We start from the raw sequence: 22707 nt of genomic DNA on the forward strand, positions 1-22707 counted from the left end.
AAATTCTGACTCATATATGTAAAAAATTTATATATAACTCATTAACAAGAGAACAACAACAAAAAACCTGTTATGACAGGTTTTTAGGAAGACCATGAATTTATGTAGAATAAAACAATGTTGAAGTGAATTCACAAATGGACGCAAAATTGGAGGGGGAGTCAGTTGAACCTTCACTGGGCAGAAATTATTTGCATTTATAGATCTTATCTGCATTGCTTTCACTTATCTACAAGTTACAAAGTTGTATAATAGCCCACAGACTAAGGCCTGTATCCCGGTGGGAGCAGATAATGCCTGGAGGCATTATCATTTCATTAAAAGGATACTCACTCCAGTCTTAAATTTTTCCCTTAGAAACAGTTCATATAGTAAAGGGCAGAAACTCATGGTTTAGACCAACTCTGAGTCCAAAGTCCCAAGCTTACTATGTGACCTTAATTAAAATTTGGAAAGAATACAAAAAAGTTCACATGTGTGGCAGATGTGTGTACACATGCACACCCGTCCTGTGCAGAAAGATCTTGAGGAAATCAAATGTAATAATACAGAAAAGGTCCCTGCCACATAGTAGAGACTAAACTTCTACTATAAATTTCAGGTATTATTTCTAGTAATAAAGTGTCTAACACATGGTTGTCTCTTAATAAATGTCGAGTAACAAAATCAAGAGTGGACAGACTTTCCTCCTGAGGTCCAGATAGTAAATATTTTAAGCTTTACAGGCCATATGGTATTCGTCACAACTGTGAAACTCTGCTGTTGTAACTCAAAAGCAACCTTAACAGTATTTAAACAAACAGTGCAATTGTGTTCCAGTAAAACTTTCTTTCTAAAACCATGCTCTGGGTTAGATTTTGTCTTTGGGCTATAGCTTACTAATCCTGGACCAAATGATTAAAATGGCTAATTCAGAAACTTGGGGTGGAGGGCTAATTGCTCATCACACCTATTGGTAGACTTGCCAGGGTCACTCAACAGGGAAACCTGGAGAGGTTTGTTGTTGTTGCTGTGGTTGCGGTTGTTCATTGCTCAGTTGTGCCTGACTCTTTGCAGTCCCGTGGACTGCAGCACACCAGGCTCCTCTGTCTTCCACTGTCTCCTGGAATTTGCTCAGATTCATGTCCACTGAGTCTACGATGCTATCTAACCATCTCACCCTCTGCCACCCCCTTTTCCTTTTGCCTTTAGTCTTTCCTAGCATCAAGGTCTTTCTAATGAGTTGTCTCTTCACATCAACTGGCCAAAGTATTGGAGCTTGAGCTTCAGTATCAGCCCTTCCAATGAATATTCATGGTTGATTTCCTTTAGGATTAACTGGTTGAATCTCCTCGCTGTCCAAGGGACTCTGAAGAGTCTTCTCCAGCACTACAGTTCGAAGGCATCAATTCTTTTTGATGCTCAGCCTTTTTTATTGTCCAACTCTCACATCCCTACATAACTACTCGAAAAACCATAGCTTTGACTATACAAACCTTTGTTGACAAAGGGATATCTCTGCTTTTTAATTCGCTATCAAGGTTTGTCATAGCTTTCCATTTAAGGAGCAAGTGTCTTTTAATTTCATGGCTGCAGTCACCGTCCGCAGTGACTTTGGAGCCCCCCCAAAATAAAGTCTATCATTGCTTTCACTTTTCCCCCATTTGCCATGAAGTGATGGGACTAGATGCCATGATCTTAGTTTTTATAATATTGAGTTTAGCCAGTGTTAATCAGAAGTTGACATGGGAGAGGGTATTTCTGTCTGCTATTATTCCTGGTAGACATAGACTATCGGATATGCAGTCAGACCTAGATTTGAATGTTTCCTCAACCATATACTAGCTGGGTGATCGGGGGCAAGTTGCCCAACAGGTAGTCTGTACCTTGGATTTACCAACCCTGAGATAATCTTGGGGAAATGTAAACTATGAAATACTGTACCAAGGTAGTAAGTATTCACTTCCAGAGAGGGAAGTAGCCCTCTATGGATTCTGCCATTGTGTAGGAACTATGTATTGGTTTGGCCAAAAAATTCACTTGGGTTTTTTGGTAAGATGGTACAGAAAAACCTGAATGAACTTTTGGACCAACTCAATAATTTTTACAGTAGAAGTAGACTAGCTGTTTCAGCAAAAGATAAAGATGTAGGATAAAATGGTTTTCTTACTGTCATGAAACAGTCTCTGGAGTGAGATATACTGAGTCTGAAAATTATTGTATTGGATTCGTTTTGAAAGGTCTTTAAATGTTGGCATCATGTTAAGTTGGAGAAGGAAATGGTAGCCCACTCCAGTATTCTTGCCAGGATAATCCCATGGACCAAGGAGCCTGGTGGGCTAAAGTTCATGGAGTCACAAAAGAGTCAGGCATCACTTAGCAAATTCTGGTTTTAATTTAATTAATCATATTATGTGGTCCTAGTAATAAGAATTTGTCTTGTGGTGGACTTACATGATGTTCATGCATATATAAAATGGTCTTTCTGCCTTAGGGACAACTGATTTTTTTAAAGTGCGTCAACAAACTCAGCTCAAAGTTGGAAAAAAATATTTTGTTGTTGTTCAGTCACTAAGTCATGTCACACTCCTTGTGACACCATGGACTGCAGCAGGCCAGGCTTCCCTGTCCTTCACCATCTCCTGGAATTTGCTCAAACTCGTGTGCATTGAGTTGGTGATGCCATCCAACCATTTCATTCTCTGTTGCTTCCTTATTATGGACCGTTAAAATTCAACTTTTGGCCACACACTTTTAAAAAGGCCCTTTAGCCATTCAAATAGGAAGTTACCTACACAAACCAGTCAATCCTAAAGGAACTCAATCCTGAATATTCATTGGAAGGACTGATGCTGAAGCTGAAGCTCCAGTACTTTGGCCACCTGATGCAAAGAACTGACTCATTGGAAAAGACCCTGATGCTGGGAAAGATTGAAGGCAGGAGAAAAAGGGGATGACAGAGGATGAGATGGTTGGATGGCATCACTGACTTGATGGACATGAGTTTGAGCAAGCTCTGAGAACTGGTGATGGACAGGGAAGCCTGGAGTGCTGCAGTCCATGGGATCGCAAAGAGTCAGACCTGAGTGAGTGACTGAACTGAACTGAACACTTCTGATAAGCACAATTAACTAAACAACAAATTCTGTTAAAAGCTTCTTGTGAGACATTGAGCCTTAGAAAACTTGACTTTGATGAGTTGAAAAGTGGAGAAGGAGGATTCAGTTTCCTTTGGCAGAGTTTTAATACCAAAAAAAAGAAAAAATCCCTTTTTATCCATTAGACCTAATGCTCTTCATGAATATCTCCCCCAACATTTAAAAAAGTAAATGGTTTTGTTTTTTATGTCTCTTAATGTTCTTTCTCCTGGACTGAGCCAGATGAAGACATGTTTTTCAGGTGCACCCAGTGTTTGAAAATCACCCGCATTTTATTTTTGAAGTTGGTAAATTATTGATTAAAAAAAACTGTATGCCCCATCTTAGGACAGAATCTGCCCTAACATCCGGATGTGCTATGTAAGTGTTAATTGCTCAGTCGTGTCAGACTTTTTGCCACCCTATGGACTGTAACCCATCAGGCTCCTCTGTCCATGGAATTTTCCAGGCAAGAATACTGAAGTGGATTGCCATTTCCTTCTCCAGGGGATCTTTCTGAATCCAGATCGCCTGCATTGCAGGCAGATTCTCTACCATCTGAGCCACCAGGAAAGCTGTGTAAGAGGAGGTTGTAAAACTCTCAGATGATAGAGCAGACTCTGGATGGTCATCTGGGGCAGAGCCACCTCCTGGCCTTGTGCCTTTGCTTACTCTGAGTCTCAGGTTCCTCACTTGTAAAATGGGAGAAATATGGGGCCTCCCTGCTGTAGGGATTAAAGGAAAGCTGTTCAGATGAAGGGCATCACATACACCTGGCTTCGAAATGAAAACGGTGCTGTTGCTCCCCATCATGACCATCATTATTTTCAGCCGAAAACTTCTATGTTGGTATCCAGATTTCGTCCAGATGTCTTAGTCAGCTTGAGTTGCTATCACAAGTGCTACAGGCTGAGTGACTTAAACAGCAAATGTTTATTTCTTACGATTGCAGAGCCTGGGAAATCCATGATCAAGGTGCCAGCCAATTTAGTTCCTGGTGAGATCCCTCTTGCTGGCTTGTCGACGGCTGCTTTCTTGCTCTGTCAAGGTCATCTTTCTCGTGTCTCTTTTTATAAGGCCACTCACTCCATTCATAAGGGTTCCTCCCTCTTGACCTAATTGCCTCCCAGAGACTCCACCTTCAAATACAATCATATTAGGGCTTCAACGTGAATTTTAGGGGAGGACACAGACACTCGGTCTGTAGCATCAGATCAGTGTTAAAAATGGGGACTGGATGGAGCTACAGGAACTATAATCATCTAGGATGTTATAGTTCATTTTTGACGACTTCTCCAGTTATCATTTACAGTTTCTATTTTTAATACCATCAGGTTTCTACTGCTTTTCCTTCTTATCCTCTACTTTCTGTTTTTACTGGGTGTGGCTTTATCAAACATAGGCCTGGTTTTTTTGGCAGGTAATTCTGAGTCAGCCTCCTTTTCTTTAGTACCCTCAGCGCCATTCCTTCCCTCACATCCTGCAGTGGCCACGTCAGTTTTCCTTAAAGGCAGCTTTCTTCATGACTCCTTGTACCTTTCAGTTGAGTGTGGTGGAGGGGGCAGGTTTCCCCAGCCTCCAGGACTGGTTCAGGCCCTCCAGTCTGGCTCTCTTGGGTGTGGTCCCCAGTCCCACCAGCCTTTCGAACCTTCTGCTGCTCAGTGACACAGTGACTCTGCTCTGGCATTGCCTCTTCACTCACAAGTCCCTAAATGAGCGATGCGCTTCCTTGCAGTGTCCACTGTGGCCTGGACAGCTCCTTTTTTCTGCCTGACTTTCCAAGTCCTGTGCTTGTTTAAATCCCAAGTCAGATTCCACTCTCATGCCTCTTCTTTCTGAGCCTGAGATCCTTTGTCCCTGGCATTTGAAATTGAATTGACACACCCCGTGGTGTGCGTGTCCATTGTAATGTTCCCTGTCCTTCCTGGCCCACAAGCAGCGCCAGGCATTTTCTCCTTTATCCCATAGTACCCCACACATCCTGGATTATTCGCGACAACCACCACCACGCAGCTCCATTCTAGCTGTTCGCGAGTTGTTTCATAAATCACTTGTTTGCATACCACAGAAACCTTCTGGGGCTTGGCTTTACAAACTGTCTCCCCAGCACCTAGCGCAATCTGCTTCATAGAAGGTGCTTGATGAATGTCTGGGAGAGAGCTCAGTGACTGAACAGAAATCATATATTTGTTGAATGCAGACATACCTAGATTTATTGTGCTTCATTTTACTGTGCTTTACAGATGCTGCATTTTGTTAGTTTGTTTTTTTACAAACGGATGGTTTGCGGCAATCCCTCTGTTGAACAAATTTTTTGGTACTACTTTTCCAGCCGCATTTGGTGATGTTGCTTCTCTGTGGTACGTTTTGATAATTCTTACAGTATTTCAACATTTTTTCATTATTATTATACTTACCATGGTGATTTGTGATCGGTGATCTTTGATGTAACTGTTGTCATTGATATGGGGCATTGGATGCCACAAACCATGCCTTGTATAAAACAATGAACTTAAGAAGTGTTTTGTGTATTTCTGACTGCTCTACTGACCAGCTGTTCCCTGCTCTCGCTTCTCCTCTTTCCTTTCCCTATTCCCTAAGACACACAAAAAATACTGAAATTAGGATAATTAATAAACTTACAGTAGCCTCTAAGGGTCCAAGTAAAAGGAAGAGTTGCACAGCTCTCACTTGAAATCAAAGAAAAGTAGGAATGATTAAGCTTAGTGAGGAAGGCGTGCCAAAAGCCAAGACAGACTGAAAGCTAGATCTCTTACACTGAATACTTAGCCAAGTTATGAATGTAAAGGAAAAGTTCTTGAAAATTGAAAGTACTACTCCACTGGACACATGAATGATAAGAAAGTGAGACAGCCTTATTGCTGATATGGAGAAATTTTGGGTGGTCTGGAGAGAAGATCCAACCATCACACCATTCCCCTAAGCCAGAGCCTGATCTAGAACAAAAGCCTAACTCTCTTCAATTCTGTCAAGCCTGAGAGAGCTGAGAACTGAGAAAGCTGCAGAAGAAATGTTTGACGCTTAACAGAGCTGGTTCGTGAGGCTTAAGGAAAGAAGCTGTCTCCAACACATCAAAATGCGGGGTGAAGCAGCAGGTGATTCTGTAGAAGCTCCTTTAAGTTGTCCAGAAGATCTAGCCAAGATAATTAATGAAGATGGCAATACTAAACCAGGGGTCCCCAGCTGCCAGGATCTAATGCCTGATGATGTGAGTTGGAGCTGATATAATAATAATGGAAATAAAGTGCATGATAAATGTAATGCACTTGAATCATCCTGAAACCATCCCCCTACTGGTCCATGGAAAAATCATCTTCCAGGAAACTAGTCCCTGGTGTCAAAAAGGTCAAAAAGGGGACCACTGCATTAAATAGCTGTTTTTCAGTGCGGACAAAAAAGCCATATGTTGGAAGAAGGTGCCGTCTAGGACTTAGATAGCTAGAGAGGAGAAGTCAGTGCCTGGCTTCAAAGCTTCAAAGGACAGGCTGACAGTCTTGTTAGGGGCTAATCCAGTTGGTGGCTTTGAGTTGAAGCCCGTGTTCCTTTAGCATTCCAAAAGCCTAGGACTCCCAAGGATTATACTTAATTAACTCTGCCTGTGCTATGTAAATGGCACAGTGATGCTGGGATGACAACAAATCTGTTTACACCATGGTTTACTGAATATTTTAAGCCAACTATTGAGACCTACTGTTCAGGAAAAAAAAAACTTTCTTTTCAGGATATGACTGCTCACAGACAGCCCGTGTAATCAGCCAAGAGCTCTGATGGAGATGCTCAACAAGGTGGTGTTGGGGGCTTCCGAGGTGGAGTGGTAAAGAATCCACCTGCCAATGCAGGAGATGCAGGTTTGACCCCTGGATCGGGACAATCCCCTGGAGGAGGGAACGGCAACCCACTCCAGTATTCTTGCCTGGAAAATCCCATGGACAGAGGAGCCTGGTGGGCTACAGTCCATGGGGTCACAAAGCATTGGACATGACTGAGCATGCACGCATGCCACACCAACACAACATCCATTCTGTAGTTGTTGGAACAAGGAGTCATTTTGACTTTGAGGTTTATGATTTAATAAATATATTTCTTATGTCTGTAGCTGCTATAGATAATGATTCCTCTCATGCATCTGGGCAAAGTAAATTGAAAACCTTGTGTTTTCAAACAGTGAATGATTCACTGTTCTAGATGCCATTAAGAACACTTGTGATTTGTGAGAAGAGGTCAGAATATCAGCAGTAAAAAGAGTTTGGAAGTTGATTCCAGCCTTCCTGGATGACTATGAGAGGTTTAAGACTGAAGTGGAGGAAGTAACTACAAATGAGGAAGTACCAAGAGAACTAGAATTAGAGGTGGTTCCTGAAGATGTGGCTGAATTGTTGTAATCTCATGATAAAACTTTAACAGATGAAGAGTTGATTCTTATGGATGAGCAAAGAAAGTGAGATGGAATCTACTCCTGGTAAAGATGCTGTGAAGATTATTGAAATGACAGCTAAGGATTTAGAATATTAGGTAAACTTACCTGATTAAAGAAGCAGCAGGATTGGAGAGGACTGGTACCAGTTTTGAATGAAGTTCTGTGAATGAAATGCTATCACATGGCACTGCATACTACAGAGAAATTTTTTGTGAAAGGAAGAATTAGTTGATGTGGCGGACTTCGTTGTTATCTTATTTTAAATAATTACCACAGCCACCCCAGCCTTCAGCAACCACCACCCTGATCAGTCAGCTTCCACCAACAGCAAGGCAAGACCCTCCACTAGCAAAAAGTTTGCAACTCGCTGACTGCTTGGATGATAGTTATTTTTTAGCAATAATTTTTTAAAGCGTGCACCTTGTTTTTTTTTTAAGATGTAATGCTATTGCACACTTAATAGTCTACAGTATAGTGTAAATATGACTTGCACATACACTGGGAAACCAAATAATTCTTGTGATAGTCACTTTATTGTGGCGGTCTGGAATCGAGCCCATAGTATCTCTGAGGTATGCCTGTAAGGAACTGACAGATCAACTCCAGAATCCTTGTAGGTTGCTCCTTTGTCGTCCTAGAGCTTACCATGACTCCTGGCATGCAGGTAGGTGTTTAAGAAATCATTGTTGACTGTGTGGACTGACAGGCACTCAGTTCAGTATCATGTGCTTTTTTTTTTTTTCAAAGGCAAGGCCAGTATCCAGAAGTGTAAGCTAACAAACCCGGTTGTTAAAAGAGCAGGAAACACTTAACCCTGGACAACACATCTCCAGTGGGATATTTATGACCCAACTGTTTGCCATTTGAGAGGCTTCAGTGGCTACCACAGTAGCTAGCCTGATGGGCACCGAAACACCCCAGTGGAACCAGCAGAAGGACCAGAAATTCCTATCACATGCAGTGCTTGAAGAATTAAATTATTACCACTTAGTATTCATTGGATGTCAGCACTGTACTTCTGTACTAGGAAAAAAATAGATGAAACATGAGACACGCTCTGTGCAGTGGGCTTTTGTTAGCTATAATTAGTTGGTGGTAGAACAGTGTTGATACAGCAGTTCAGAGTTAAAGGAAAGCAGTGCCCTTGGTACAAATGTGAGTATATTTAAACATTTGGCTCTGTTAGGCTTCCTCACTGTGTTTCAGCACCATTACTGTTCTGGGACATGAAGGCTAAACTGGGAGAGTTTCATCCGCTCAGACTTTTAGAAAACGGAGAACAGCCCATTTTTGAAGCAACTAGTTAAATCCCACATCATTTAATTTTTGTTTAATTGTGGTAACTGGGATTCTGATTTCTTTGCTCTGTTTTACACTAGAAAGACCTGGGAGCTCCATCTATGGTCCTAAATTGCAATTTCACTTCTCTTTGCATGTGAAGTCTGGCTAACTCTGATTCTATTTGAAAGGATCTGGACTGCATTTACTTTTGCATTGTCTGGAAAGCAGAAAATACAATTGCAAAGGGAAAGAGTGTGTTTCAAGCTGCTTACGAGGCTGACTTGTTTCTAAGGTCTTGCACAGATTTCTGGCGGTGGAGAAACCAGGCAGGTCATCGTCGGCGCATCATCTACTCCTGCCTCTCTTTCACACTTGAAGAGCAGAGGTTACAGGAACGGCAGTGACTTGCCCAGGATCACGTAACTAATTGATAACCAATGTAGTGGGGGTGCAGGAAGGGCCTGACTCCACAGCCAGAGCTCTTTTTAATGAGGCTTGTCTGTCAGCTAAAGTGGCCCCTCTAGTACCACCTGTATTTGGAAACATTCACAATCAGTTTGCCCGTGTGACTTGACGTCTCCGAGAATGAGAAGCACTCTTTATTTTTGTTGTTGTTGTTCAGTCACCCAGTCATGTCCTACTCTTTGCAACCCCATGGACTGCAGCACGTCAGGCCTCTCTCCCTCACCATGTCCCGGAATTTACCCAAGTTCATGTCCATTGCGTTGGTGATGCCATCCAGCCATCTCATGCTCCGACGCCCTCTTCTCCTGCCCTCAGTCTTTCCCAGCATCAGGGATTTTATCTTAACCAATACTCAAAAAATTAAATTCTATATTGCTTATTTTCCTAATGAACCCTAATGTGCATTTTCTTCAGGTTTTAAGAGGCTCCATTCAATTGGGTAACAGTCATAAAAATAGAGGTATCAGTGCACTAAGACTTGGGTATTTTTGAAAACTCCAACAATTTTGAGCAGAGTCTGTAGATATTAATGATTACAAGAGTTTAGGTGGTTTGATTTGATGTCATTTTATTATTTTTAACATCTTTTATTCTCCAAGTCCAGGCATATTTTTAGCTTCCAAAGTTAGGTAAAAAGAGAAGTGAATCAGAAGTTAGAAAACTTGAGTTCTAGTTTTTTAGACTGGACAAAGCTTAAAAATTTTCATACCTGTGTATATTTTTTAATGTTAGTTGAAGAGTGCAATCACCATATCCACTTCATGCCCACTTAGATGAAACTGTTTAGGGCCAAACTAAACAAAATTGTGTAAAAACTGTAAGATGCTTCACAAAAATTAAGTAATAGCATACAAAAAAGGCAAAAACCATGAAGCCGACATTTAGAGAAGCGAAACACAGGATTAGATCATCTCTGAAGCCTGTCCAGTTGAAAAATTCTCCACTGTACTAACTTAAGCCTGGTATGTATTTATTTATTGTTTTGCTAGAGGGTTTTGCATATCTTTATCAAACAGTCGATTGGAGAGGGGACTGAGTTCTTATGTCTAGGGTGGATGGTGTAACATCACAAACCTAATTTTAACTCACACGTCAGCTGAATTTTCAGGGTAAAAATGAAAGCTTTAATATTACATTTGAAAACTTGTTAAAGTCACTGGGAGCATAAGCACAGCATTGTGGTTTTCAAGTGGAATGGGAGATGATAAATGCATTGGAATCCTGTTAAAATGCTTTGTAAGAGTTTTAGTCTTGTTTGACAGTGAATTATAATCTAAATGTGTACATAAGGCTTTTACTTCTCATTTGGCCTAAAGAAGAAATTCATGTCATAAGAGACCACATGATTACAGCTCTTCTGAAGATCTGTCAATAGGGTTTGCACCAGTGTATACATTTGCTATTGAAAAAATAACAGATGTGACCAATAGAGCTTTCCAGAGGGGAAGCAATAATATTATCATATTAGTGTTTTATGGTAAAAAACAAAACAAAACAAAAAAACTCTAATGGATCAGGATGGAGTGAATGAGAATGGTTTATTTGTTTGAGTAGGCAATGGGATATATAAACATTTGACAATCAAGCTTTAAGAACAGGATTCGAGGCTTGGCACAAAACTTGGAGACTTAATTGGAATACTCAAGAGGATAGCTGAGGCTTCCCCTAGGAAAATCCTCCAGGGTGTCCGACTTTGGTGGTTCTCCAGCGCCTGTACTAGCGTTTGTCTTGGACAAACAACTCATGGGCCCATGAATCCATATGTGCTTGTGTTAGTCGCTCAGTTGTGTCCAACGTTTTGTGACTGCATGGACTGTAGCCCACCAGGCTCCTGTGTCCATGGGATTCTCCAGGCAAGAATACTGGGGTGGATAGCCATTCCCTTCTCCTGGGGATCTTTCCAACCCAGGGATCGAATCTGGGTCTCTTGCATTGAAGGTGGTGTCTGAGCCATCAGGGAAGCCCCCCATGAATCCATATGGCCCATGAGTTCTGACACTACAGATAGAGGCGTTCTGACCATTTGGATTGTATCCAGGAGGTCACCAGTATACCAAAGGCACTGGGCATCCTATCACAAAAGAAAAAGTTGAGGACAGCGTGGCCACTCAAGTAGGTTAGAGATGATTTCAGAAGGTTATGATACATGTCCTCATATATTTGAAGAACTGTCCAATGGAAAAGGGACTGAATTCTTCTTCTCTACTGTTTGAGTGCAGAACTGGGATTAAAGAAGTGACAGGAAGCAAATGCATGGTTTTAATTTTTAAAAAGTATTTTTATTTTCGTCTGCATCGGGTCTTAGTTACAGCATGTGGGAGCTTTGTTGTGGCTTTCACGGGCTTCTCTCTGGTTGCAGCATTAGAGAGTGGGCTCAGTGATTCTGGCATGTGGGCTTAATTGTCCCGTGGTGTGTGGGACCTTATCTTCCTGATCTGGGATAGAACCCTGGTGTGTCCCTTGCCTTGAAAGATGGAATCTTAACCACTGGATCACCAGGGAAGTCCCAAGAAATGAATGTTTTTATTGACTGTGGATTATGTGTCCAGCGCTGTGCTGGCTGTTGTGTGTGTAATCAGTCTTAATTGAACAAAGTTGTGTGCTAGCTGTTATTATCTCCTTGTAATGGAAGGAGACATGGAGGTCAGAGAAACTTAACTACTGCTACTAGCAGTAGTAAAAATATTACTACTGAGTTAAAACAAAACCTAACATTGATAGTATGCTGTGTGTCGGGCACTGTGCTTTGAGTACATTATTCTTTGTCATCCTCATGGTGACCCTATGAGTTAGAAACTATTTTTATATTCATTTTATTGGTAAGGAAACCAAGACACAGGAATCAAGCACATTGCTCGGTGTCACACTTAATAAAAGTGAAGTGAGATTCATAGCCAGATAGTCTGGCTTTATAGCTAAACATGACCCCCCACACACACACCCCACCTTACATCATTCAGTATCTTTAATTTCGGAGCATGTGCTGCGTGTCAGATCCAGTACTTGACAATTTATTTCCTTATAGTGATAGAGTAGATTAGGCAGTGAAAAAGCTGGCTTAAAACTCAACATTCAGAAAACGAAGATCGTGGCATCTGATCCCATCACTTCAAGGCAAATAGATGGAGAAACAGTGGAAACAGTGACAGACTTTATTTTCTTGGGCTCCAAAATCACTGCATATGGTGACTGCAGTCATGAAATTAAAAGACGCTTGCTCCTTGGAAGAAAAGCTATGACAAGCCTAGACAGCGTATTAAAAAGCAGAGATATTACTTTGCCAGCAAAGAGCCACATAGTCGAACCCATGGTTTTTCCAGTAGTCATGTATGGATGTGAGAACTGGACCCATAATGAAGGCTGAGTGCTGAAGAATTGATGCCTTGGAACTGTTGGTGTTGGAAAAGACTTTTGAGAGTCCCTTGGACAGCACGGAGATCAAATTAGTCAATCCTAAAGAAATCAACCCTGAATATTTATTGGAAGGACCGATGCTGAAGCTGAAGTTCCAGTCCTTTGGCCACCTGATGTGAAGAGCTGACTCACTGGAAAAGACCCTAATGCTGGGAAAGTTAGAAGGCAAGAGGAGAAGAGGATGACAGAGGATGAGATGGTTGGATGGCATCACTGACTCAATGGACATGACTTTGAGCAAACTCTGGGAGATGGTGATGGATAAGGAAGTCTGACGTGATGCTGTCCATGGGGTTGCAAAGAGTCAGACATGATTGAGTGACTAAACAAAAACAGCAGAGATTAGGCAGTGTTATTCCCATTTTATAGATGAGAAAATCGAGATGAAAAGAGTGGAATATCTTACCCAAAATGAGTAACTCAGCCAGACTGTTACTCAGTCTTCAGGCTTCTGGCCAAGTCACTTTGGACCATGCTCAGCTTTCTTAGAGTTTCTGGATCGGAAACTTTCTAGCAAGTAGAGCAAGTAACCAGAATTGGCTGCCCTGGTGGAGAGGAGGGGACTCAGGGGCGGGGCTTGCCTTCTCTGGAAAACTTGGAAAGAAAATTTATGTCAGCTAGCCAGGAAACAGATAGAGGAGGCTCAAGCTTCGTATAAAGCACTGAACCCAATGCCCCTAAGGTTTTGTCCAGCTCTGGGATTTTATGATGCAGTGTTTTCTTCTCATCTTCCCATGTCATCTTGTTTTCCCCTGGGTGCACTCAGATGTACGTGCAAATCTCACTCTGCTGTTTGAATCTGGCTCTGGGGGTTAGATTGCCTTGGTAAGAGGCTCACTTGCTAGGATGTTTGACATGATGCCCTAGGGGAAATGCTAGGTCATGTGAGAAGTCAGCTGCATAAACAGTAAGCAGTAAGGTTGTTAACTGAGAGGGAACAGGCAGTGGGAGGGTCTTCCCACCATGTGAACAGGTAGATCTGATAGCTGTCAGGGTCTCCCTTAAACACGCTTTTACAGGAAAATGTTTGACTGTCTTGCCTTTTCAAAGTGTTTACCACATGCTCAATTTGGCAATGGTCGTTTCCCTAGGGTTGTCTCAACTTTAATTATATCTGCTGCAACTTGCCTACTCTACTAGGGGGCCTTATTTTCAACTCTGAATGTCTCCGGGTGGAAATGCCTTCTTTCCTACGACCCCTAGGTGGTACTTGTCCTGTTATCGTGCAGTGTGACTCTGACAGGCTATGCTGTCTTATCTTCTTGTACTTTGATGGGTAGCAAAGGACATCAGTGCCCCTGGGTCAGGGGGTGTATGTAAATTATGTTTTTGCATGTTTATAACCCATCCACACCCCAGGCTTTGGGCTTCCACAATCCTCTTCCTTGAATCAGTCCTCCATATCTTTCCCAGTTTCTACTAATTGTTTCTCTTGGATGACATCAAGTTGGTGGTGGTGATGGATACACCTTCTCAGTCATCCTGTGTCCCTCTGATTCATCATTTTATTTCAGTTCAAAGCTGAGAGGACTCATTTTTCTCTCTTCTTCCTGTCCCTTCTATTTTTTTTTTATTTCTTGGCCTTTATTTCCCCGTTAATTCTGTTGGACCTTTGAGTGTTTCTCTGGAGGAGGAGGGAAGGTGGGGAAGGACTTGAAACCACTCAAAAATTGACTGATGTTTTAATAGTCATGGAAAATGATTGTCCAGCACAGAGCTAAGAAACCCAATATGTACTGAGCGGTGATTCGCTTCTGTAAACGGAGTAGGTTCCTAGCGCAGGGGCCTGTTCACAGGGAAGGATGTTTATCTGTGCTCCTTTCTGTTCTATAAACTGGAAATGATGACTCTGATGTCTCTCTGATAAATTCGTGCAGACTCTTAAAGCTGGCGTCCCCAACCTCTGGAATCGAATGCCTGATGATCTGAGGTGGAGCCGATGAAATAATAGAAATACAGTGCACACTAAATTAATGTGCTTGAATCGTCCCCACACCATCCCTACTCCCCCTCCGCCAGTCGATGGAAAAATGGTCTTCCATGTACCTTGTCCCTAGTGCCAAAAAAGGTTGGGGACCGCCTTAAAGGATTTTGATGCAATAGTTGTGCCCATAGCTTAGCTGAGTTACAGAAAGGAAGAAATGGGACTGTGTCTGTATTTGACCATTAGGATGAGAAGAGAACTGGAAAATAAAGATATATAAATAATGAATTTATGTATACTTTTCAAGTCCAATGGTTGATGAATTTTCTTGCAGACATTGGTGGTTTCAGCATAGATGTACACAGCCCCTTTCTAGCCAGCATCTTAACTTTGGGTGTAGGAATAGAATATTGTTACTTCCAGAGGGTGACACAGTCTGCTATGGCAGGAAACAGTCCTTCATTGTCTGGGAAAACTACTTTCAGAAAACAGGCAATGTCAACTGATACAATTTAGAACCACTGAGACAGTATAATAGAGTCTCAGTAATGGAAAGGAAGACAAACATTTTAATATATATTAAAAAAAACCCAACAGTACATACTATCAGAAGGGTTTCTAGGTCGCTCATGAGATCTCAGTGGATTAGTGAATTTTCTTCATGATGACAGCATTGTTACTTTCTAACCTTTACAGGAAAAATCAGGTGTGTGTGTGTATATATATATATTTTGTTTGTTTTTGCAGAAGTTAAACTTTCTTTTTGGGTTTTCATGAGCCCCACTGTGTTCACCAGTTCACAGCCCCTGCATCCTTTTTGTCTTCCAGTTCTCCTTTCTTCTTCCTTCTTCTCTGACAGAGGTAAAATAAAATTAAAAGACTGACCATTAAGGAAATGCGGGACTTGGCAGGTTGCATATTGACTGCCTTTGTTTCCCTCACAAACATCGCCGTTGTGAAAACAGATTGTTTCTTTTTACAAAAGTGGGGAAAGGAACGAAAAATTAAACAAAGCCTTTGGAGGCAACTGGTACAGAGAATCTTGTGTTGAGCTTTCCCTGTGTTCTCTGCTGCATGTTAATGACCCAGGGTGGGGCGGTGAAATGAAATATTGTTCCTTATTTAACATTTTACGCTCTCATCTCCACATCGCATATTTGCTTCTCTTGTGACCTTCTCTTTGCTTTGATAGCTGCTTCTTTTCACCCATAATCCAACGTAAGTGTACATTCCTACGGAGAAATTACAGGAAGCTGTCAGTGTAGAGTTAATATAGTTAAAGCATCCTTAACTCTGCTATAAACCCTTTAAATAATTAAAACTGTATGCTTGAAGAGTCAGATTTGCATTGCTTTACCAAGTTTATTTAGCACACTTTGTTACACTCAATTAAATGAGAATGTTCTGTTTCATTTTCTTTGCTTCGGGTGGATCATTTTGCCTTTTGATTCTTATGCCCAAGTGTAATTTCACAGTGCTTAGGTCTCTAAAACTGTACATATATTAATGCATATGTAGATCTGTACACACCCATTAAAAGACTTACTGTATTTGTACTGAATAGACTCTTTGCCCAAGGCATGCGAGCATTCCAGGTAACCTAAGGTGTAACTGGGGCCGCAGGTGGTTGGGCAGAGTTCTTGGAACATCAGTGTTTTATTTAAAAGTCCTTTTACTTTGGCATCACCTTCCCTCCGCACAGTTTGATACGTGAATCTCTGCTTGAAAACGTGATAGAGGTATTGAATGGGTCTAGAAAGGAAATTACATAGGAGTACTTACCATCTACTGTGTCTCTTAACATTTCAGGTGGCAAAGCATGTGTAGAATGTTCTCCATAAATTAGTTCTTTGCTAAAGTTGTGCATGTTTAAGGAGGAATAAATTAGTTATCCATTTCCTAATGAGTAGTGGGATCAATTGGAGCATGAAGAGAGAGAAGATAATATCATTTTGCTTCCCCAGTTGGGGTTCAATATCCCTAAACTTCACCATTAATCACTCTCTCAGTTGCCTGGGTTACTTCTGACTCTACGTGTAAGATAGTCTGGCTTTTTAATTTTCCTACCAGGTAAGTAGACTTTTTGAATTTGCCCAGTGGGTTTGGAGACGGGTGATGCAGTCTCTTTTGCACCCCAAAGGGTTCCTTGTTATAATGGGCCCGTCTGTCTGTGCATCGGTTTGTCTGGGTGCGTTCACGGATAACAGTCAATATGTATGTGCGATGACAATTACGAGGGTTCTAATATATTTAACTGTTATGGGATCTGTTATGTCTACTTCAGGGTCGACCCCATCCCATATGACACTCCAAAACCAGCGGGCCACACGCGGTTTGTCTGCATCTCAGACACACACTCCAGAACAGATGGTATCCAGATGCCTTATGGGGACATCCTTCTCCACACAGGCGATTTCACCGAGCTGGGACTGCCCTCAGAGGTTAAGAAGTTTAATGACTGGTTAGGTAAGGAATGATTGCGTTCTGGCGCCCCCAATTAACCTTTCCCGTCCGAGTGTCACTCACTGCGTCCTAATTGAATTAGAGCACTTGGAAGCCAGCTCAGCCATTTCTCGTATGATATGCGGTGGTGTCTAGCTTTAATCCAGTTCTGTTAATTAAAGATGAATTTTTAGATATTTAATTTTACTGTGCATCCTTTCAGCGCCTGGCCTCGGCGGCTCTGGGGCAAAGGGATGGAAAGCTTTGAAACCGATCTCATCTCACTCATTCTGCTTTAACGAGGGCACTCATTCGCACACATGAGACCTAGAATCATATTTTTAATTCATTGGCTCTGCAATCTTTCCCGGATAGTATGAGCAAAGACGTACTAGTAAGAGAACATTTCTGAAGAATGAGGAGGATGTCAGAGCCCTTATTTAAAGGGAGGGTCTTAGCACAGGGATGCTTGGGGGGCAACTTTCCCAAGTGAACCAGAAGGGTGTCCTAGATGTCCTACTGTAAAGCCCCAAAAATCTGGACTATGAAAGCACCCTACACACTACTGTGAAAAAGGTAATGGCAACTTTGTGGTTATTGTAGGGGCACCCAACGGGTCGGAGTTACTGGAAAAATGCTGACTCCTGGGTCAGGCAGTTGCCAAATATTAGCATTACAAGGGAATCTTGGGGTTATTCACAGCCACATTAGATGACAATTCTTTGTAAGAATCTTCTTCAGTGAGGGAAAGAAGTGCCAGCGTTCTGAGATTTTAGAATCTCTAAAGACACTGAGGAATTACACTGAGATTTTAGAATCCCTAAAGACACTGAAGAATTACAGAAAGGGCAGAAATCACTCCGAAAGAATAATGTCATGAATAATGTGTCAGCCAACCAAAATCACTTAGGAGATTTAGACAGAAACTTGAAAATTCATTTTCCATCGAACTAAAGCAAGACTTGAGAAATTTTTAAATAATTGATTAAATGATAAGGTGTATGTGTTGATGGAAAACAGTATTCATTAAAAACGGTTAAAATATTTAGAAAATAAACAATAAACTAATAACAACTATTTTGAGTTTTCTTATGACTTGCACTTTATCCATCTTTTATAGAGTTGACATCAGAATACATAAATGCTCTTTTACTATTGTTTATTTTCATTTGATAGTATTGATAACATATTACATGATTTTACATAATTTTCATATTTATCCTTTTTGATAGCAATATGACATTTGTATTGTTCTGTATTTTTATTTAATAGAACAGCTCTCTCAAAATGAACTTTCAAATTGGTAACAGTTTTTCCTCTGAAGCTAGCACTGAAATGTGCGTTTTCATGCATATATGTCTTTTTGTTTCCATTGATTTATTTCTTAGGGCAAACTACAGTGTGAGTGAAGTTACTGCGTCAAAGGATATGGAATTATTTACGGTCCTTATTGTTTATTGACATATTGCTTCCCAAGGGGATTGTAGCTGTGTCCTGAATTTTACCACGATCTTGGATATTGGAGTTTTATATTTTGTACTGTTTCAGTAGGTACTCAGTCATCTCACTTAAAATAGCAAGATATCTTAAACATCATTCAGCATAATCCCATTTTTACAAGTGACTCTGATGCAGAGAAGTAAAGTGACCCATGACAGACTATACTATGGTACAGCTGGGCCTGTAATCCCATTCTTTTCACTCCTCTCTCGCATGTTTGCTTTCCAGTACTATTACCTCTTTCTTTTAACAACTTGTATTTATGAACTATTCACAGACAGAATTATTTGGGGTTGAATTTGACAGTTTCAAGCTGTTCTGTGACAACTGAATCAACACAGAAGTGATCTCGCTGCATTGACAATGTTGATTTGTAAGAAAAGAGTAAGTCTGTGGGAAGAAATACAAGACAGGATGGGTCCTGGTTATAATCTTGTTTAGCCACTGACCTTGGGCAACTGAGTTAACCTCGCTTTTCCCCTTGGTTTCCCTCTGCAGAACGAAGGATTAATACTACCTGTCTTTCTGGTTTGTTGTGCAGATTAATCAGTAAATGATTGCAGCTAGGAAGTTTTTGTGGGCCATTAATAACTGAATGGGGAATGTGGTGAATGAACCATCAACAGATATTTAAAGGGTAAAAACAAGAAGAGGTCAGAGGAATTATTTAGTGGAATTGAAGTAAACACGGGGAGATTTTATAAAGGAATGTACTTCTTAGATGGAAAAGTGCCACAACCAAGGAAATAAAATAATAAAGAAATAAAATGCTGAGGTCCAGTTGCAAGATCAGTTTCTTCTCATCCATTTCCCTTCTGGTGGCCTGACGCAAGAGAAAGGGGACTCAGAAGGGGATGCAGAATGTGAGGCTGAAGGAATACCCCCCACAGAAGTATAAGGGAAGAGAAGTTGGGAATCCCAGAGGGACAGCCCAGAATAGTTCCGTTACCCTGGCAACCTCAGGGTGCTCCAAGGGTGAGAGTTAGTATATGATTACACGCTACCACGTGGCTCAGTTGGAAACCTCTTACCTGAAAAAAGTGCTTCCAGCAATAGCTGCCAGGTGGCCTAGCAGAGTGGAGGCAGGGGTCAGATCAGCCTAGGGCTTTAGCCATAATAGGTCATCCAACCCTCACTGGCATGAATCCACATAGACTTGGCCGGCACTTTGAGTCCAGGGAACCTCTCGCTGATTTCCATCTTTCTCCTTGGGTCTAGACTACCCTGATTCTTGGCAGCAACCGATCATCCCCCGGGCTCCTTTACTTTCCCAAAAGGCTATTTCTGCTTCAGACCAGGCACGCCTTCTATCTGTCCCAACCTTCGAAAGTTGCTAGTATCATCTCCATTTTACAGATGAAGAATCTGGAGTTCAGTTGCCCAGGATCTTTTAGTGGAAAAGAAACTCAGAGAGTCTAAGACATGCACCCAAGTTCACTCAATGAGTAAACCTGGTGTTGTCTGAGCCCTTTTCTTTCCGTCCTGTGATTTTACCAGTGGGCTCATGGCATCTAGGAAGCTTGCAGACTTGAACTTGAACTAAAATGTTCTAGCATCTTCATGGAGACTTGAGTTATGCTGTTATTTGAAAAATGTATTTAATCTCACCTTGACCTACCAGTTGCAGGGGCTGAGAATCCCATCATGAGTTCCCTGTTGGTTCAGAGATGATGGGTCCCTGGTTAATATGTATGTATCCACCTAGTGGGAGGAACACACAAAGATGCAAAGTAATTTATGAGATAAGCAGACACAACACAGGGTCATAAGATGATAGGACCCAAACTAGGTACAGCCAAAGGTTGGGAAGATAGTGCAGCCTGTAATGAGAAGAGCCTGTATTGAATTCCTTGCCTTTGTTGCTTAAATTCCTGAGCCTTGATTTTCTCATTTGTAAAATGGGCATGATAATGATACACCCCATGGTTGCTATGAGAATATATTCTGTGATAAAACTTGTGTCATTCTCAACATGGCTTTTCTGATGGCTCAGCAGTAAAGAATCTGCCTGCAATGCAGGAGATAGTGTATTTGATCGCTGGGTCGAGAAAATCCCCTGGAGAAGGAAATAGCATCCCACCCCAGTGTTTTTACCTGGAAAATCCCGTGGACTGAAAATCGTGGCAGACTACAGTCCATGAGGTAGCAAAAGAGTGGACATGACTTAGTGACTAAAACAACAGACAGCGATCTTCCTAACACAGCCCCTGACCTACAGACAGCTTTCAACAGATAGTGTAGAGGCGGACAGGAGAGCCAGAGGCATAGAATCCATAAGGCAGAAACTAGAAAGGACTGAATCCACCTGCCAGTTTAGGAGACACAGGACACACAGGTTCGATCCCTGGGTTGGGAAGATCCAGAGGAGGAAATGGCAGCCCGCTTCAGTAGTCTTGCCTGGGAAATCCCAGGGACAGAGGAATCTGGCGGGCTACAGTCCAAAGGGTTGCAAAGGGTCAGACACAGACGAGCAACTTAAGCATGCAGAAAGGACTGGCACGTTACTTTTTTTTTAACCTAGAAATTGAATTTATTAACTTGCCTAATGTTCCGTAGGTTTAAGAGGAATTTAGAGTGAAGAGGGAGTCTGAAGAAGCACAAGAATAAAGGCTGAGGACAGGCCCCCCTCTTAACAGTGACACGTGGGACGAAGCGTTGAAACTGTAAGAGGACTTGGAGGTCCCACCTCCTCATTTGATGGAAGGGGAAACTGAGGCCAGAGAGATTATATGAACAACTCAAGGTCACTCAGATAATTAATGGTCTCGTTGAAACTGGGACTTGGACCGGGAGAGGGTTGAGCTAATATACATTGTCTGTGGGTGGCGGGGGCTAGACGCTGTACCTTTTCCCCCACCCCCCCCATTAACATGTATCACTTTATGCAGTCCCCAAAATAACTTGTGAGATAGCTTCTATGATTTATGAGGAAGATATTATTAGCTTGTTTATTACCTGGGAGGAAAACTGAGCCTTGGTGAAGTTAACTTACCTAAGATCACGCAACTGGGAGGTGACCTGAGAATTTGATTTTCGGTCTGATTTTCAGTCTGTCAGACTCCACTTGCCACATGTGTTCTGTCTTTCTATATTCCCAACCTTGAACTTGGGATCCCTGCCGGGAGGGACCATATTCTGGCTAAAATTGTTTTTTTAAATTAACTACCTGTCTAAACATAGGGCCTCCCAGGTGGCTCAGTGATAAAGAATCCACCTACCAGAACAGGAGTCACAGGAGACGCTGGTTCGATCCCTGGGTCAGGAAGATCCCCTGGAGGAGGGAATAGCAATCCCCTCCAGTATTCTTGCCTGGGAAATCCCATGGACAGAGGAGCCTGGCAGGCTATATAGTCCAGGGGATCTCTAAACATACACACTCACGCATATGTAGACTCAGAGCCCAAGATGGCTCTACGGCATTTCTCATATATCAGAGTTGTGGGGACAAGGTGCAGATAGGTCTTTCCTAAAGAAATAATTTTTATAGCCCCATTCATGTGATAGCTCAGATATGCTCCAGGGATGTCATGAATGAATAGGCATTGGTGAGCTGAGCTGGGGTCCTAGTCACTCAACCGTGATGGCATTTTCTTTTTTATCTTGGCAAAAATGCATCTCATTTACAGACTGGGCTTAAAAATAAACTTGCCCACTATAGATTAACTGCCAGTTAAGATGTTATTGTTTTTATTGCTAGTAAATTCTGAACCACTGAAATGCCTAAAGACACCTTTTGTGAGGCAGTGGGTTGTGTATGGTCTTCCTTCACTTTGCCCCTATGGTGTTCTGACCTGTGCCACTTTGATGTTCTTTACTGATCCTTCGTGTCCTCTCATCTTTGGAATATTTGTGGTAGCCTTCTTCTTGAATATGCATCTTTGCCCTTGGAGGCTACACAAAGGGAGATCTCATCATTTGATTGCACACCCACCTTTGTATTTCCACCTTCCAGTTGCACCCACACTGACTTTCTTCCCACTCCCCGAATGCACATGCCCTTCCACATGGCTTTCCTATTGCAAGCCTTGTTTCCATTTTCTGAAATGACGGGGAGACCTCCTTGCTCCTTTATGATGGGTTCTCTTTTCCTTAACACGGGGTCTGGCCTCTGTGCAGCCCTTCGCATG

At 41.9% G+C, this 22707-nt stretch overlaps 1 protein-coding gene across 2 annotated transcripts in view; it reads left to right on the forward strand.

Moving 5' to 3' along the window:
• MPPED2 (metallophosphoesterase domain containing 2) overlaps positions 1-22707 on the forward strand; it is a 201587-nt gene that overhangs the window by 38004 nt on the left and 140876 nt on the right. For both annotated transcript variants that reach the window (XM_065944243.1, XM_065944244.1), the window contains exon 3: positions 16923-17104. In XM_065944243.1, coding sequence (XP_065800315.1) covers positions 16923-17104 — 182 coding nt within the window. The remainder of the gene's footprint in view (positions 1-16922; positions 17105-22707) is intronic.

This window comes from Muntiacus reevesi, chromosome 9, assembly GCF_963930625.1.
Source record: "Muntiacus reevesi chromosome 9, mMunRee1.1, whole genome shotgun sequence".
NCBI classification, from domain to species: Eukaryota; Metazoa; Chordata; class Mammalia; order Artiodactyla; family Cervidae; genus Muntiacus; species Muntiacus reevesi.